At 40.9% G+C, this 17,432-nt stretch overlaps 1 protein-coding gene across 1 annotated transcript in view; it reads right to left on the bottom strand.

Moving 5' to 3' along the window:
* Positions 1–983: 983 nt before the first annotated feature.
* Positions 984–17,432, bottom strand: part of LOC115864432 (coiled-coil domain-containing protein 62-like) — a 41,012-nt gene continuing 24,563 nt past the window's right edge. The window contains exon 2 of the mRNA XM_060298702.1: positions 984–1,150. Within this exon, the coding sequence (XP_060154685.1) occupies positions 984–1,150 (167 nt within the window). The remainder of the gene's footprint in view (positions 1,151–17,432) is intronic.

Genomic DNA, 17,432 nt, shown 5'->3' with positions numbered 1-17,432 from the left:
CACAGAACCAAAGGGAAAAGAGGACTCCTCTGGGACAAGTGTGGGGATAGGAGACCCACCTTACACTTTTTCCCATCCCAGGAGGTCCCAGGGACCCAGCTTGTTTCCACAGTAGGGGAGTCACCAACAGAGCCATGGTGTCCTGACCAAGGGGACGTGTGATGCCAGGTGCAGGGTCTGGGGAGGTGAGGTCACCCTGGGACTGTGGACATGTGACCCAGGTGGAGGTGTCTGGGTAGGAGGGGTCACCTATTGAGAGAAAACGTGTGACTTTAGATGCATGGTCTGGGGAGGTGGGTCACCCTGGTGAATGTGGATGTGTGACCCCAGTTATAGGGTGCGGGGACTGTGTAGGTCTCACCACATCTGCATGGGTCAGGATCACATGTATGGGGAGACCGCCTATGTGCTCTTTGCCTGCAGTGTGTCCTGTCCCCTTTGAGATTTCCAACCTCTGCATTAAGAGTGTTGCCCTGATTAACCTGTGGTTCCTTTTCTTCTCTTAATCTTCTCACATTCATATGAGGTCAGGCATGTTTGAGTGGGTTGCTGCTCTGTGTTCTGGTGAGTAACAACACTTGGTGGCATCATATTAACATCATCACATATCATAAATCTAATCTATAGGGGTCATCACTGCCTGGGTCCCCCTGGACAGAGGTCAGGTGAGCACAGACTAGCCCCCCCCAAGAATGGTCTCCCACATGCTCTGTGAGGGTACCGTGATGGCCCCTAAGGTAGGGGACTGTGTCTGGGCCTCTGACATTTGTGATGAAGAGGAGTCAAAATGGAATCTCAATTAACAAAACATTATTTTAAGAATTTAAGTGAAATAAAACACACTTCACATACACTTTACCATCATCACCGTTGTAAGTGCATGTTTCTGAGGCATCAGATCTATTCACTTTCTCGTGGAGCCATCACCACCATTCCTAGAACTTTTCATCTTGCAAAACCAAAATTCCACAACCATGAAAGTCTCACTCCCCATTCCCTCCCACGGCCCCTGGCACCGATATCCACTTCAGTCCCTGAGTTGTCGACTCCAGGGCACCCACTGGAGTGGAATCCTGCAGTGTTTTCTGACAGGTCATTTTGAAAGAGCTGCCTTTCAGTCTGAAGCTCTGCCGGTTTGCATCTGAAGAATCTGCATTTAAGGAGAAGGGTGTATGAGGAAGGGGGTGTATGAGGGACAAAGGTGTCCGGGGTGCAGATGAGCCAGGACCTGACCAGCTGCCTTTTGGGTCCTCTGGTTCCATCTCTTGGCCTGTGCCTCATCTGCATCATCACTGGCCCCGTTGGCACCCCTGGGGTGTTTTTGTCTGAGTGAGATTCCCCTGGTGCCCCTGCTCTCCTCCCCTCCTCCTGCTGGTTGGGGAGGGGACTGCTTGCTGTGTGGCCTCTACTCCTGAGGCACGAAGGACCCTATAGCATGGACCTACAGAGTGTGGGTGTGGTCCCAAGAACATGGGGCCCACATAGGACACAACATTGGGGCGTGACAAGTGCTAGGGCTGCCTCATCACTGACAGGGAATGTTGACAAGATGCCTCTCGGGAGGGTGTGGTGGGCGGCCTGGGACCCCAGAGACCCCATTCCTATCCTGGAGCTTGGCGAGTGCATCCCCATGGGCTCCAGATTCACCCCATATCTCAGCCATATCCCTCTGTCCTGTCTTTGAACTCAGGAAAACGAGCTCTCTTGTCCACAACATAGGCCTGGTCCTGTTGGTATTAGGATTCTTTAAGTTAGTCGTCCTGGGATAGCAGCTCCTTTTAAGCCTGAGAAGGAACAGCTCAGGAGTGTACAACAATTTCAGATGAAACTAATATTCAATGACTATCTCAAGTACTCGGTTGTTGACTTCTATTAGTCATTATTCTCCTGGTTTTAGCTCTGATGTGAGGATTACAGAGGAGTCAACATTTAAATCTTCATAATCTGTGTATTTGTAGCTTCAGTATCATTACTGACCCATAGTTTTTTATGGTTTGGGAAGAGTTATTGATTTCATGTATCATGTAAAGGATTCACAATGATGATAGAGCAACTAAGATTACAATAATGGCTAGTAAATCATTCACATTTTCTCTACATGTGCATCTATTGTATGTATATGAGTTAGTTTAGAAGTCAATATTAGTGAAATAATATAGAGGACTAGAGAACTTATTTTAAAAATCACTATTAATGTGTGATGATGAAAATGTAAAGGTTCTTTCATAATCGGTGATGTTGTATCTTGAGAGCCTAAATGAAATTGATATACCTTAGTGATATACAGGATTTTAGCCTATGATTTAACTTTGACAAAGCTACATCACTTTTTACTTTTATCTCATTTGTTGAGAAAGACATAATTGTTATGGTGTTGGCTTGAAACTGGTTGAAAAGGACTTTAGTCCTTCCTTATTTTACATTTACATAGGTAGGATCTTGAAACATAGGATATGGTGGAGGGCATTCGTGTAACCATTCTAGGTTAGGAGTAGCAGTTTCCACTGCTAAGACTTCTTGTTTAGACACAAATGCTTTTCAAAGTATGAAGCATTACTGCTGCTACTGAGATGAATGATCCTAAAGACAAAATACTTCATGTTGTATGTGCCTCAGGGTACTCAGACTAACATAGTGACATCCCTGAGAGGCCTAGAAAGTGCTGCAGGAAGTCATATTTACTACTACAAATATACTTGAGAAGTGAATTTTTGCTCATGCTGAGTTAACTGTATAACCTGAGAATAGTGGGAATCAGTGTAGGAAGCCTCCTATAATAGTGAAGACTGCTACCATGGACATTAGGTCACGGAAGTGTGCTACTACATAGTATGTATCCTGGAGGACAATGTCTGGGGATGAGTTGGCTAAGATAATTCCTGTCAAACCACCTACTATAAAAAGAAAAACTAAAGCCTAAAACTCATAATATAGTGGGAGGTCATATAATATTACCTCCGTGAACAGTTGCTAACCAGAGACTACCCTGGTGATGCAAGTGGTTAAGAATTCGCCTGCCACTGCAGGGGACACGGGTTTGAGCCCTCGTCTGGGAAGATTCCACATGCTGCGGAGCAAAAAGCCTGTGCGCCGCAACTACTGACCCTGCCCTCTAGAGCCCGCAAGCCACAACTACTGAAGCCCATGCGCCTAGAGGCCGTGCTCTGCAACAAGAGAAGCCACCGCAATGAAAAGGCCGCGCTCCACAACGAAGAGTAGTGCCGCTCACCGCAACCAGAGAAAGCCCGCTTGCAGCAACCAAGACCCAACGCAGCCACTCCTGTAGGGATAGAAGTAATTACGGTAGCTGATGCAAAGTATGCTCCTGAGTCGACAGCTATCCTTATAGTAAACATATGATGAGCCCACAAGAGAAATCCTAAAAAGCCAGTAGACATGACTCATACTATTCCCAAATAGCTGAAAGGCACTTTTTGTCCTAAAAAGTATGTAATGATATGTGAGTTTATAACAAACCCTGGTAGGCCGTGAATACAGACTTCAGGGTGACCAAAGAATCAAAATAGGTGTTGGTATAGGATTCGGTCTCCTCCTGAAGGGTCAAAGAAAGTAGTGTTTAGATTTCTATCTCTCAAAGAAAGTAGTGTTTAGATTTCTATCTCTTTGCAGTATGGCAATTCTGGCTGATCAGACTGACATTGGTAATTATAGTAATATGACTATAGTTGGGGAAGATTAAACAAATAGTGGTGTTTGGTATTGGAATATGACTGCTGGTTTTGTATGAAAGACTATAGTAATAAAAGTAATAATACCAAGAATTGAAGAGGCACCTGCTAAATGTAAGGACAAAATGGTTAGGTTGACAGAGGCTCCTGCATGGGCCTGATTGCAGACTAGAGCTGAATATACGGTTCCACTGGTACCAGAACCAGTTTCTACTATTGGTGATATGAGTAGGAGTAAGAATGATGGGGGAAGTAGTCAAAAGTTTACATGATTTATTTGGGGAAATGCTACCTCAGGTGTCCGAGTTATTAGTGGCCCAAGTCAGTTTTCAAGCCCTGCAATCATAATGGATACAACTATAAAGAAAATTATTACAAGTGCAGGGACTGTTATGACTACCTTACAGATTTGGGCATCTCCAAGTAGCACTCCAGGTTAGCATAGCTCAGCCTGAATTAATATACTTAAGGTGCTGCCTGCTACTTCAGCTCAAGCACCAAATAATAAATATAAAATGTCGATATCTTTGTGAAATGTTGAAAGTAATCAGCAGTGTATGGACAGAGGTAAAATGACTGAGTTAGCATTCGACTGTAAATCTAAAGACAGAGATTGAGCCCTCTTTCTGGCAAACCCTGTGGTGAATCAACAAATTGAATTATAACTTCAGAGAAGCAGCTTCAATTCTGCCGGTGATTTTCCTGCCTTTTTTTTCTTTCTCAAATGAAGGAGAAGTAGACTGAAGCCAGTTGACTAGGGGATTTACCTGTTAACTAAAGTTTCCTGGGGTTAAAACTCATCAATCTCATAAAGATTTGGCTTAATTACAATGTTTGCTTTACATTTAATTGATGTAGGATAAACTCTTGCAATCCTTATTTTTAGGAATTAAGTAAATTTTACTTGTTTAGGGTTTTGAAAGCTCTTGGTCTGAACTAACCTAAATTCCTAGTCCAGCACCGACAGAATGGGTGTTATGTGTAGTAATCGTGTGGATATTATGATTGGTAATGATAGGAAGGTTATTTCTTTGTATGTTCAAATTGTTTTGTTTTTGTGTTGTTTAATGAAGAGAATATAGTTAGTGATGTGGCGTATGTTAGCTGCAAGTAAATATATATGCTGAGGGCTGCTATGATGGCTATTAGTGTTGGTAGAATGATGTAATTTTTGTTATATCTTGGATAATTATTCATTTGGGTAAAAACCCTGATAGTGATGGGTGATGCCCTAATGATACTATAATGGTGAGGAAAAGGATTGTGATGGGAGGTGGTTTTTTTTGTTTTTTTTTTTGCACTGCGTGGGCCTCCCACTGCTGTGGCCTCCCCATTGCGGAGCACAGGCTCCGGAAGTGCAGGCTCAGTGGCCATGGCTCATGGGCCCAGCCGCTCCGCGGCATGTGGGATCTTCCCGGACCGGGGCATGAACCCACGTCCTCTGCATTGGCAGGCGGACTCTTAACCACTGCACCACCAGGGAAGCCCGATGGGAGGTGTTTTATCTCATGTGTGTGATAATGATACTCTTGTAGTACATTATCTGGGCATAAATAAGAAGATGATAGTGTTGTTATGATGTAAATTAGTATGTTTAGGATTGTTATAATCTGAATATACATTATAATAGCTGTTATTCATCCTATATGGGCAATTGATGAGGAGGGTGTAATTTTTTCCAGGTGAGTATGGCTAAGTCTGCCTCAGCCTCCAGCTATGATTTATAATATCACTATGATTAATAGTATATTTAGGTTGATGGATGGTGACATGTGGTATAAAACTGATAGGGGTGCACTTTTGTCATGTTGATAGTATCAGGTCTGCTGTTCATGGGATGCCTTGTGTGACTTCAGGCACTCAGAATTGAAATGGGGAAAGTCCTACTTTTGTGACAAAGACGATTGTCATGAGGGTGGATGCTGCTGGATTAAAGATTTTTGTTATTCATTGTGTTCTTTGACCAGAGTATATTAGATTAATGATAATAGCCATTATAAGCAGTACTGATGTGGTGGATTGTTTTAGGAAATATTTGTTGGATGCTTCTGTAGCTTATGGGTTCGTGTTTTTTATTAGAATGGGGATACCATTAACTAGTGTGAGCTTGTTATACAAATATATTTCCTGAGATAATGGTCAGTAGAATGATAGTAAAAACAATGAGAGTTTATTAGTACAGGAAGGATATACGACAACATTTTGGGAGTATGGGTCTGGAGCTTACTTGCAAACCTTACTATATAGCATATGGTGTAATGTCATAGCATGGAGAATGTAAAATTCTTAGGAAGAATTCAATTCCAGGAATAAGACCATTGAAACCTCTATGATTTACTCTATCAAAGTAACTCTTTTGTCAGACATATTTCTTAAGTTTGTGGTGGGTTGCCTGGGACGATGCCAGGTAGTGAAAACTCTCATATACATAGGGCTAATGTTAGTAGTCAAAAAACTTTTTATAAGAGATGTATACGTTGATCATATCAAAATTGTGGATAGGATGCTCAAATTCATAGAAAGGAGATTGTTAGATGTGTTCTAATGATGATTTGGGCTGTATATAATTCTAGCACTTAGGGATAGTCTAATGCTCCTAAAAATACATTGTTGTGGAAGTGTTTATTATAAGGAAATTGACATATTCTCTAGGAAGTAGGGGGTGAGTGGGCCTGCTACATTTTCTACATTGAAGACATATACAGGTTTTGATTCTACTTCTGTTAAATCAAGTGGGACTTCACTGGATTTCTGCTACTGCGGAGATAATCAAATTCTGGGTAGGGCTCAGGAGAAAATTAGTCATAGGTGTTCTCGTGTAATAATTACTGTTGAAAGTGTAAATGATCCATTTATCAGTAAGACTGAGAATAGAATAACTGCTACATTACTTCATATGAGATTGTGTGTGCTACTGTCCTTAGAGCTCCAGTGAGTGAGTATTTTGAATGTGAAGCTCATCCAGATCTGAGGATGGAATAAATGGCTAGGTGTGATATGGCTAATATAAATAATATGCTTACATTTATATTAATTAGTGGATAAGATATGGGAAGAGCCTGTTGTAAGAGCCAGGGTTAAGGCTAGCATTCGGGCAATAATATATAAATTGATGGTGTTGATGGACATAGTGGTTCTTTAATAAGAAATTTAAATGCCTCAGCAATGGGTTGTAATAATCCATGGGGGCTGATGATTTTGGCCCTTTCTGGATTTGTATATAGCCTAGGATTTTCCATTTAGTTAATATGAGGAATGCTATGGTGAATTAAATTGAGTAATTTGTGAAAGAATGTTGATTATAAACGTATTCTTAGAAGAGAACTTGAACCAGTGCTGATAAAGGTTTCAGTTTTACATAATTACCAGGCTCTGTCACCGTAACAAACCCGGTTCTACAGTAGGGTACGTATAAATTAATTGAATGTAGATTATATCATCATTTAGTTTGCAGACATTTTGTAAAGTAAGCCGTATTGCTCTTGTCCTTTCATGCTGGAAGAAATCTGCAATAGACAGAAACCAATCAGGATGACTCCAGTCTGAACTCAGATCACGTGAGACTTTAATCGTTGAACAGACAATTAATAGCAGTTATACCATTGAAATGTCATGATCCAGCATCAAGGTCATAAACCATATTGCCGATATGAACTCCAGAATATAATTACACTGTTATCCCTAGTAAAACTTGTTCCGTTGATCAGTGTTTTAGAAGAACAGGTGATAAAGCATTTTGACTAGCTGGCCTAAATTTTAATCACTCAGAGGTGGTTTTATTTTCCAAAAAATAAATGGCGCACGGGCTCAAGGCGCACCGGCTTCAGTGGTTGTGGCGTGCAGGCTCAGTAGTTGTGGCCCACTGGCTTAGTTGCTCCGTGGCACGAGGGATCTTCTCGGACCGGGGATCGAACCCGTGTCCCCTGCATTGGCAGGCGAATTCTTAACCACTGCATCACCAGGGAAGTCCCAGAATCACAGTCTCCCTTTTAATATACCTTAAACCCAAAGAATCCATGGAAAATTGTTACAGAAAATAAGACAATAAAATATTGTAAGGACTATAACAGAAGCATATAGTACACAGTTCATATAGACACATCCCAAGCAGTTACAAAGTATATTAAAAGGGAGGCTGCAATTTTATTTTTTATTTATATTTTTTAACATCTTTATTGGAGTATAATTGCTTTACAATGATGTGTTATTTTCTGCTTTATAACAAAGTGAATCAGTTACACATATACATATGTTCCCATATCTCCTCCCTCTTGCGTCTCCCTCCCTCCCACCCTCCCTATCCCAGCCCTCTAGGTGGTCACAAAGCACCGAGCTGCTCTCCCTCTGCTATGCGGCTGAGGAAGTCTGCAATTTTAAAAGAATAAAATAAATTATACCCACGAACTCCCAATATTTCCTGAAACATTGCAATCTGAAACCGTATTGTAGGAAGCAGAAGATTCCAGGAGACATTCTACAAATGAAGGACTCTAAACCCTGTGGTTGGATAAGGAATTCTGGAAGGAAGGTATCTTCACCCAAGGAGAGCAGGTTCCTATACTTCTCTAACATCACATCCCTGTACAATTCCCACTGATCTTGGTCCAGGCGTTCTCAGTCCTCTTGAGAGATATCTATGGCCATATCCTGGAATGTCAGCAGTCCCTGAAATTAAAAGTACACATAACATGTGGCCATGGGAAGAGCTCCTAGTGTGACCCAATAAAAAAACAGCAAGTTAAGAGAACTGTTTTTTTTTTAATATCTTTATTGGAGTATAATTGCTTTACAATGGTGTGTTAGTTTCTGCTTTATAACAAAGTGAATCAGTTATACATACACATATGTTCCCATATCTCCTCCCTCTTGCATCTCCCTCCCTCCCACCCTCCCGATCCCACCCATCCAGGTGGTCACAAAGCACCGAGCTGGTCTCCCTGTGCGATGCAGCTGCTTCCCACTAGCTATCTATTTTACGTTTGGTAGTGTATATATGTCCATGCCACTCTCTCACTTTGTCACAGCTTACCCTTCCCCCTCCCTATATCCTCAAATCAATTCTCTAGTAGGTCTGTGTCTTTATTCCCTCTTACCCCTGGGTTCTTCATGACATTTTTTTTTTTTTAGATTCCATATATATGTGTTAGCATACGGTATTTGTCTTTCCCTTACTTCACTCTGTATGACAGACTCTAGGTCCATCCACCTCACTACAAATAACTCAATTTCGTTTCTTTTCATGGCTGAGTAATATTCCATAGTATATATGTGCCACATCTTCTTTATCCAATCATCTGATGATGGACAATTAGGTTGTTTCCATCTCCGGGCTATTGTAAATAGAGCTTCAATGAACATTTTGGTACATGACTCTTTTTGAATTATGGTTTTCTCACGGTATATGCCCATTAGTGGGATTGCTGGGTCATATGGTAGTTCTGTTTGTAGTTTTTAAAGGAACCTCCATAATGTTCTCCATAGTGGCTGTACCAATTCACATTCCCACCAGCAGTGCAAGAGTGTTCCCTTTTCTCCACACCCTCTCCAGCATTTATTGTTTCTAGATTTTTTGATGATGGCTATTCTGACTGGTCTGAGATGATATCTCATTGTAGTTTGGATTTGCATTTCTCTAATGATTAATGATGTTGAGCATTCTTTCATGTGTTTGTTGGCTATCTGTATATCTCCTTTGGAGAAATGTCTATTTATGTCTTCTGCCCATTTTTGGATTGGGTTGTTTGTTTTTTTGTTATTGAGCTGCATGAGCTGCTTATAAATTTTGGAAATTAATCCTTTTTCAGTTGCTTCATTTGCAAATATCTCCCATTCTGAAGGTTGTCTTTTGGTCTTCTTTATTGATTCCTTTGTTGTGCAAAAGCTTTGAAGTTTCATTAGGTCCCATTTGTTTATTTTTGTTTTTATTTCCATTTCTCTAGGAGGTGGGTCAAAAAGGATCTTGCTGTGATTTATGTCATAGAGTGTTCTGCCTATGTTTTCCTCTAAGAGTTTGATAGTTTCTGGCCTTACATTTAGCTCTTTAATCCATTTTGAGCTTATTTTTGTGTATGGTGTTAGGGAGTGTTCTAATCTCATACTTTTACCTGTACCTGCCCAGTTTTCCCAGCACCACTTATTGAAGAGGCTGTCCTTTCTCCACTGTACATTCCTGCCTCCTTTATCAAAGATAAGGTGACCATATGTACATGGGTTTAACTCTGTGCTTTCTATCCTGTTCCCTTGATCTATATTTCTGTTTTTGTGCCAGTATCATACATTCTTTATTACTGTAGCTTTGTTGTATAGTCTGAAGTCAGGGAGCCTGATTCCTCCAGCTCTGTTTTTCGTTCTCAAGATTGTTTTGACTATTTGGGGTCTTTTGTGTTTCCATACAAATTGTGAAATTTTTTGTTCTAGTTCTGTGAAAAATGCCAGTAGTAGTTTGATAGGGATTGCATTGAATCTGTAGATTGCTTTTGGGTGGTAGAGTCATTTTCACCATGTTGATTCTTCCAATCCAAGAACATGGTATATCTCTCCATCTATTTGTATCATCTTTAATTTCTTTCATCAGTGTCATAATTTTCTGCATACAGGTCCTTTGTCTCCTTAGGTAGGTTTATTCCTAGATATTTTATTCCTTTTGTTGCAATGGTAAATGGGAGTGTTTTCTTGATTTCACTATAAGATTTTTCATCATTAGTGTATAGGAATGCAGAGATTTCTGTGCATTAATTTTGTATCCTGCTACTTTACCAAATTCATTGATTAGCTCTAGTAGTTTTCTGGTAGAATCTTTAGAATTCTCTATGTATAGTATCATGTCATCTGCAAACAGTGACAGCTTTACTTCTTTTCCGATTTGGATTCCTTTTATTTCCTTTTCTTCTCTGATTGCTGTGGCTAAAACTTCCAAAACTATGTTGAATAAGAGTGGTGAGAGTGGGCAACCTTGTCTTGTCCTGATCTTAGTGGAAATGCTTTCAGTTTTTTACTATTGCAGACTATATTGGCTGTGGGTTTGTCATATATGGCCTTTATTATGTTGAAGAAAGTTCACTCTATGCCTACTTTCTGCAGGGTTTTTATCATAAATGGGTGTTGAATTTTTTCGAAAGCTTTCTCTGCATCTATTGAGATGATCATATGGTTTTTCTCCTTCAATCTGTTAATATGCTGTATAACGTTGATTGATTTGCATATATTGATGAATCCTTGCATTCCTGGAATAAACCCCACTTGATCATGGTGTATGACCCTTTTAATGTGCTTTTCGATTCTGTTTGCTAGTATTTTGTTGATGATTTTTGCATCTGTGTTCGTCAGTGATATTGGCCTGTAGTTTTCTTTCTTTGTGACATCCTTGTCTGGTTTTGGTATCAGGGTGATGGTGGCCTCGTAGAATGAGTTTGGGAGTATTCCTCCCTCTGCTATATTTTGGAATAGTTTGAGAAGGATAGGTGTTAGTTCTTCTCTAAACGTTGGATGGAATTTGCCTGTGAAGCCATCTGGTCCTAGGCTTTTGTTTGTTGGAAGATTTTTAATCACAGTTTCAATTTCAGTGCTTGTAATTGGTCTGTTCATATTTTCAATTTCTTCCTGATTCAGTCTTGGCAGGTTGTGCATTTCTAAGAATTTGTCCATTTCTTCCAGGTTGTCCATTTTATTGGCATAGAGTTGCTTGTAGTAATCTCTCATGATCTTTTTTTTTTTTTGTGGTACGCAGGCCTCTCACCCTGTGGCCTCTCCCGCCGCAGAGCACAGGCCCCGTACGTGCAGATCCAGCGGCCACGGGCCACAGGCCCAGCCACTCTGTGGCATGTGGGCCCCTCCGGGACCGGGGCATGAACCCGCGTCCCCTGCATCGGCAGGTGGACACCCAACCACTGCGCCACCAGCGAAGCTCCCTCTCATGATCTTTTGTATTTCTGCAGTATCAGTTGTTACTTCTCATTTTTCATTTCTAATTCTATTGATTTGAGTCTTCTCTTTCTTTTTATTTATGAGTCTGGCTAATGGTTTATCAATTTTGTTTATCTTCTCAAAGAACCAGCTTTTAGTTTTATTGAACTTTGCTATCATTTCCTTCATTTCTTTTTCATTTATTTCTGATCTGATCATTATGATTTCTTTCCTTCTGCTAACTTTGGGGGTTTTTTCTTATTCTTTCTCTAATAGCTTTAGGTGCAAGGTTAGGTTGTTTATTCGAGATGTTTCCTGTTTCTTAAGGTACGATTTTATTGCTATAAACTTCCCTCTTAGAACTGCTTTTGTTGCATCCCATAGGTTTTGGGTCGTCGTGTCTCCATTGTCATTTGTTTCTAGGTATTTTTTGATTTCCTCTTTGATTTCTTCAGTGATAACTTTGTTATTAAGTAGTGTATTGTTTAGAGTCCATGTGTTTGTATTTTTTAAAGATCTTTTCCTGTAATTGATATCTAGTCTCATAGCGTTGTTGTCACAAAAGATACTTGATATAATTTCAATTTTCTTAATTTACCAAGGCTTGATTTGTGACCCAGGATATGATCTATCCTGGAGAATGTTCCATGAGCACTTGAGAAAAATGTGTATTCTGTTGTTTTCGGACAGAATGTCCTATAAGTGTCACTTAAGTTCATCTTGTTTAATGTATCATTTAAAGCTTGTGTTTCCTTATTTATTCTCATTTTGAATGATGTGTCCATTGGTGAAAGTGGCATTTTAAAGTCCCCTACTATCAATATGTTACTGTCGATTTCCCCTTTTATGGCTGTTAGTATTTACCTTATGTATTGAGATGCTCCCATGTTGGGTGCATAAATATTTCCAATTGTTATATCTTCTTCTTGGATTGATCATTTGATCATTATGTAGTGTCCTTCTTTGTCTCTTCTAATAGTCTTTAAAGTCTATTTTGTATGATATGAGAACTGCTACTCCAGCTTTCTTTTGGTTTCCTTTTGCATGGAATATCTTTTTCCATCCCCTCACTTTCAGTCTGTTTGTGTCTCTAGGTCTGAACTGGGTCTCTTGTAGACAGCATATATATGGGTCTTGTTTTTGTATCCATTCAGCCAGTCTGTGTCTTTTGGTGGGAGCATTTAATCCATTTACATTTAAGGTAATTATTGATATGTATGTTTCTATTCCCATTTTCTTAATTGTTTTGGGTTTGTTATTATAGGTCTTTTCCTTCTCTTGTGTTTCTTGCCTAGAGAAGTTCCTTTAGCTTTTTTTGTAAAGCTAGTTTTGTGGAGCTGAACTCTCTCAGCTTTTGCTTGTCTGTAAAGGTTTTAATTTCTCCATCAAATCTGAATGAGATCCTTGCTGGGTAGAGTAATCTTGGTTATAGATTTTTCTCCTTCATCACTTTAAATATGTCCTGCCAGTCCCTTGTGGCTTGCAGAGTTTTTGCTGAAAGATCAGCTGTTAACCTTATGGGATTCCCTTGTGTGTTATTTGTTGTTTTTCCCTTGCTGCTTTTAATATTTTTTCTTTGTATTTAAATTTGACAGTTTGATTAATATGTGTCTTGGCGTGTTTCTCCTTGGATTTATCCTGTATGGGACTCTCTGTGCTTCCTGGACTTGATTAACCATTTTCTTTCCCGTATTGGGGACGTTTTCAACTATAAGCTCTTCAAATATTTTCTCAGTCCCTTTCTTATCTCTTCTTCTTCTGGGTCCCCTATAATTCTAATGTTGGTGCATTTAATGTTGTCCCAGAGGTCTCTGAATCTGTCCTCAGTTCTTTTCAGTCTTTTTTCTTTATTCTGCTCTACAGTAGTTATTTCCACTATTTTATCTTCCAGGTCACTTATCCATTCTTCTTCCTCAGTTATTCTGCTATTGATCCCATCTAGAGTATTTTTCATTTCATTTATTGTGTTGTTCATCATTGCTTGTTTCATCTTTAGTTCTTCTAGGTCCTTGTTCAATGTTTCTTGCATTTTCTCTATTCTATTTCCATGATTTTGGATTATCTTTACTATCATTATTCTGAATTCTTTTTCAGGGAGACTGCCTATTTCCTCTCCATTTGTTAGGTCTGGTGGGTTTTAATCTTGCTCCTTCATCTGCTGTGTGCTTTTCTGTCTTCTCATTTTGCTAATCTTACTGTGTTTGGGGTCTCCTTTTTGCCAGCTGCAGTTTCGTAGTTCCAGTTTTGCTTGGTGTCTGTCCCCAGTGGCTAATATTGGTTCAGTGGGTTGCATAGGCTTCCTGGTGGAGGGGACTAGTGCCTGTGTTCTGGTGGAAGAGGCTGGATCTTGTCTTTCTGGTGAGCAGTTCCACGTCTGGTGGTGTGTTTTGGGGTGTCTGTGGACTCATTATGATTTTAGGCAGCCTCTCTGCTAATGGGTGGGGATGTGTTCCTGTCTTGTTAGTTGTTTGGTATAGGGTGTCCAGCATTGTAGCTTACTGGTCTTTGAGTGAAACTGGGTGCTGGTGTTGAGATGGAGATCTCTGGGAGATTTTTGCCATTTGATATTATGTGGAGCTGGGAGGTCCCTTGTGGACCAGTGTCCTGAATTTGGTTTTCCCACCACAGAAGCACAGCACTGACTCCTGGCTGCAACGCCAAGAGCCTTTCATCCACACAGCTCAGAATAAAAGGGAGAAAAAGTAGAAAGAAAGAAAGAAAGAAAGAAAGAAAGAAAGAAAGAAAGAAAGAAAGAAAGTAAGTTAAAATAAAATAAAGTTATTAAAATAAAAATAATTATTAAGAAAAAAAAGTTTTTTTAAGTAAAAAATAATAAAAAATATTAAAAAACCCGGACGGATAGAACCCTAGGACAAATGGTGAAAGCAAAGCTATACAGACAAAATCTCACACAGAAGAATACATATACAAACTCACAAAAAGAGGAAAAGGGGAAAAATAATGAATCTTGCTCTCAAAGTCCACCTCCTCAATTTGGGATGATTTGTTGTCTGTTCATGTATTCCACAGATGCAGAGTAAAAATAGTTGATTTTGCAGATTTAATCCGCTGCTCCTGAGGCTCCTCAGAGATATTTCCCTTTCTCTTCTTTGTTCGCACAGCTCCCGGGGCTCAGCTTTGGATTTGGCCCCGCCTCTGCATGTAGGTCGCCGGAGGGTATCTGTACTTCGCTGAGACAGAACCGGGTTAAAGGAGCAGCTGATTCGGGGGCTCTGGCTCACTCAGGCTGGTACACCTCATTTTTGATCTCCTGGTCCTTGGGTTCGCCATTCCAGACACTTTACTAACAATGTCTGAGAACGGGTTTTAATTTAGAACAGTGTCTTCAATTATCCACATATATATACATACATATATATATATATACACACACATATATATATATATATTTAACAAAGTAAGTTTCTCTACCTTATTTCTAACTAGAAGAAAAGAGTATGGCATGTGATCCACAAAACCAGTATGGAGACTATACTTACCTGGAAAAGAAATGATAAAATGATGGTTTCAACATAGGCATATGCATTTTTGACTGTTTTATTTACATCAAACTGGATAACGTGTGTATTTCTCAGACAGAAAAGACATGTCGAGGTAGAAATGTACCCTTCAACTATTCTTGGGTACACAAGTACAGTGGGATGATTGTAAAAGTGCAGATTGTGATTCAGTAGGTCTGGTGGGCCTGAGTTCTATTTTTTTAACAAGCTCATTTTTAACTAGTGATGCCACAGTCTCTGATTCATTAACGACAATTGTGAATACCAGAGACGTAATTAGAAAGGTAAAAAGTCATATTTAATTTTGAACTTAAAGTGTTTTATGGATTTTACACCTTGTAAGCACAGCAGCAACAAGCATTTGTGAATATTTACTATAGACTGTGTATCTTTCTATTTTGTGTAGGATTCCAGGAAAAAGCCTGGGCTGAGGTCACAGTGGGCGGGGCCCCCAGGCCGGGCCACCCCTCCAGGACCCTCGACGGGGCCATGCACTCCTGGCGGCTCCCTCCCCCAGCACCCTCCTCCCTCCTGGAAGGCCTCGGGGCAGAGCGGTCCCACCCACTGCACCCATAAGGAGCCCGCGTTTCTGCAGAGCTGGAGCTCCTGGCTCAGGGGTCTCTTCCCCCCGCCATCACAGAACTTCCCCAGAGCCCAAGGGGAGGCGGCCTCACTGAGGCTGCCGGCTCTGGAAGGGCCCCAGTGGCCGAAGCTGCGACAGTCGGGGGGACGGCGGGCCGGGTAAGTGGGTGCCGACCCTCCCCCTGGTCAGGCAGTGCAAGACCAGCTTAAGGGGGTCAGGGGTTCGCTGTCACCCATCGCTGCTGTGTAGAAAGAACAGCCCCCAGCTTCTGGTCCTGGGGAACTTCAGTCCCTCCTCTCGCCCCTGCCCTCGGCCTGGTTTACGGGGCCTGCGGGGTGTGGGGAGGGGCTCGGCCTGAGCGTCCTGAGGGGAAACTGGGCAAGGGAGATGCAGGGTCTGGCTGCAGCGTCAGCGCCCCTCCTCCTGACTGCGGGGAAAGCGGCTGAACACTCCTCCAGAGGCTCTCAGGCCCCTTATTCAGCCGAGTCCCTCTGTGCTCCTTCCACCCTGAAGTACCGAGGGGAGGGGACAGGGCAGGAGACTGGTGCAGGTAATGGGGAACATCAGAAGGTGATTGTTAACTAAGGAAAACCAGCTCTCCCAAGGTGAGGAATGTAGTGCTTTTCTTTGTATGCAAAGATGCCAGAGTCTGGGATCACTGAAATCCTTCCTTTGATATGCACCTCAGCTCTCTGAGGCCTGCATTCTGTTTTTGCATATCCTGCGTTCCTCAGGGCCCACGGCTCACACTGGAGGGTTGGAAGTGCTGATGACTGTGGCATCCTTTGTTTACTGAGATGGCAAGAAATATTCCATTTCTCACAGTCTTGAGGGGCACAGAGTGAAAAGAGTAGGAGAATCTCACTCGGCATGTAATTTAGCTTATATATATATAATATTTATATTTAACTGCTCTAATAGAGGCTCTCAAGTCCAATCAACTTGTACTACTGCCCTCTATATATTAATTTTATCAATATCATATGATAAATGCATATAAAATTGACTTAATCCATTTAAACAGGATAATTATTTTTAAAGGAAACATAATAGAAATATAACAACAAAACCCTTACGACTAAAGGCTGTGTGTGGAACAACCTAAATAATTGTTCCATTGTTAAAATATTGAAAGATGTATTCAGTACAAATATCAACAAATATGAAAAATAATAAGAGCAGCGGAATGCTGTAATGTTCTCTCTTTATCATTAAAGTGGTAGAAACTCACATATTAATAGGCACTGGGGGCAGAAGATGCCTGATTTTATATCTTTTACATATTTGTGCAGTTGTTTCAACAAGTAACTTAAAGACAAAATGGAAAAACAAGGAGGTTTGTGCCTGACATCATGTTGATGCGAAACTAGGGATGGCCACCTTGTTCCAGGTGAGTTATGTTTACCTGTCCAGGTAGACCACAGAGCTCCTGAGAAGCCAGGGCTGGAGTTATTCTGCTGGGTGCCCCTTAGCTTCTGCGACTTGATTGATTGTGAGTCATATTGGGGGAAAGACCTGATCACAGGAAATGGGTGGAAATAGAGTGATTTGGGTAGCAGCTAATGACATTCATCACAGCTCATGGCCTGAATGAATTTTAAAGAAACAGGAAAACAAATGCTTCTTATGGAATCAGAGAATGTGAGGGCTGGACAATCCCACAAAATGAGAAACACCCCATCCCATTTTCCAGATGAGAAAAAAGAGGCCCAGCAAGGTGAAATCCCTCACCCAAGT

The sequence above is a fragment of the Globicephala melas genome, chromosome 5 (assembly GCF_963455315.2).
Source record: "Globicephala melas chromosome 5, mGloMel1.2, whole genome shotgun sequence".
In the NCBI taxonomy this organism is placed as follows: Eukaryota; Metazoa; Chordata; class Mammalia; order Artiodactyla; family Delphinidae; genus Globicephala; species Globicephala melas.
Note: the sequence above shows the minus strand (reverse complement) of the source record. Positions and strands in the feature narration are given on the sequence as shown.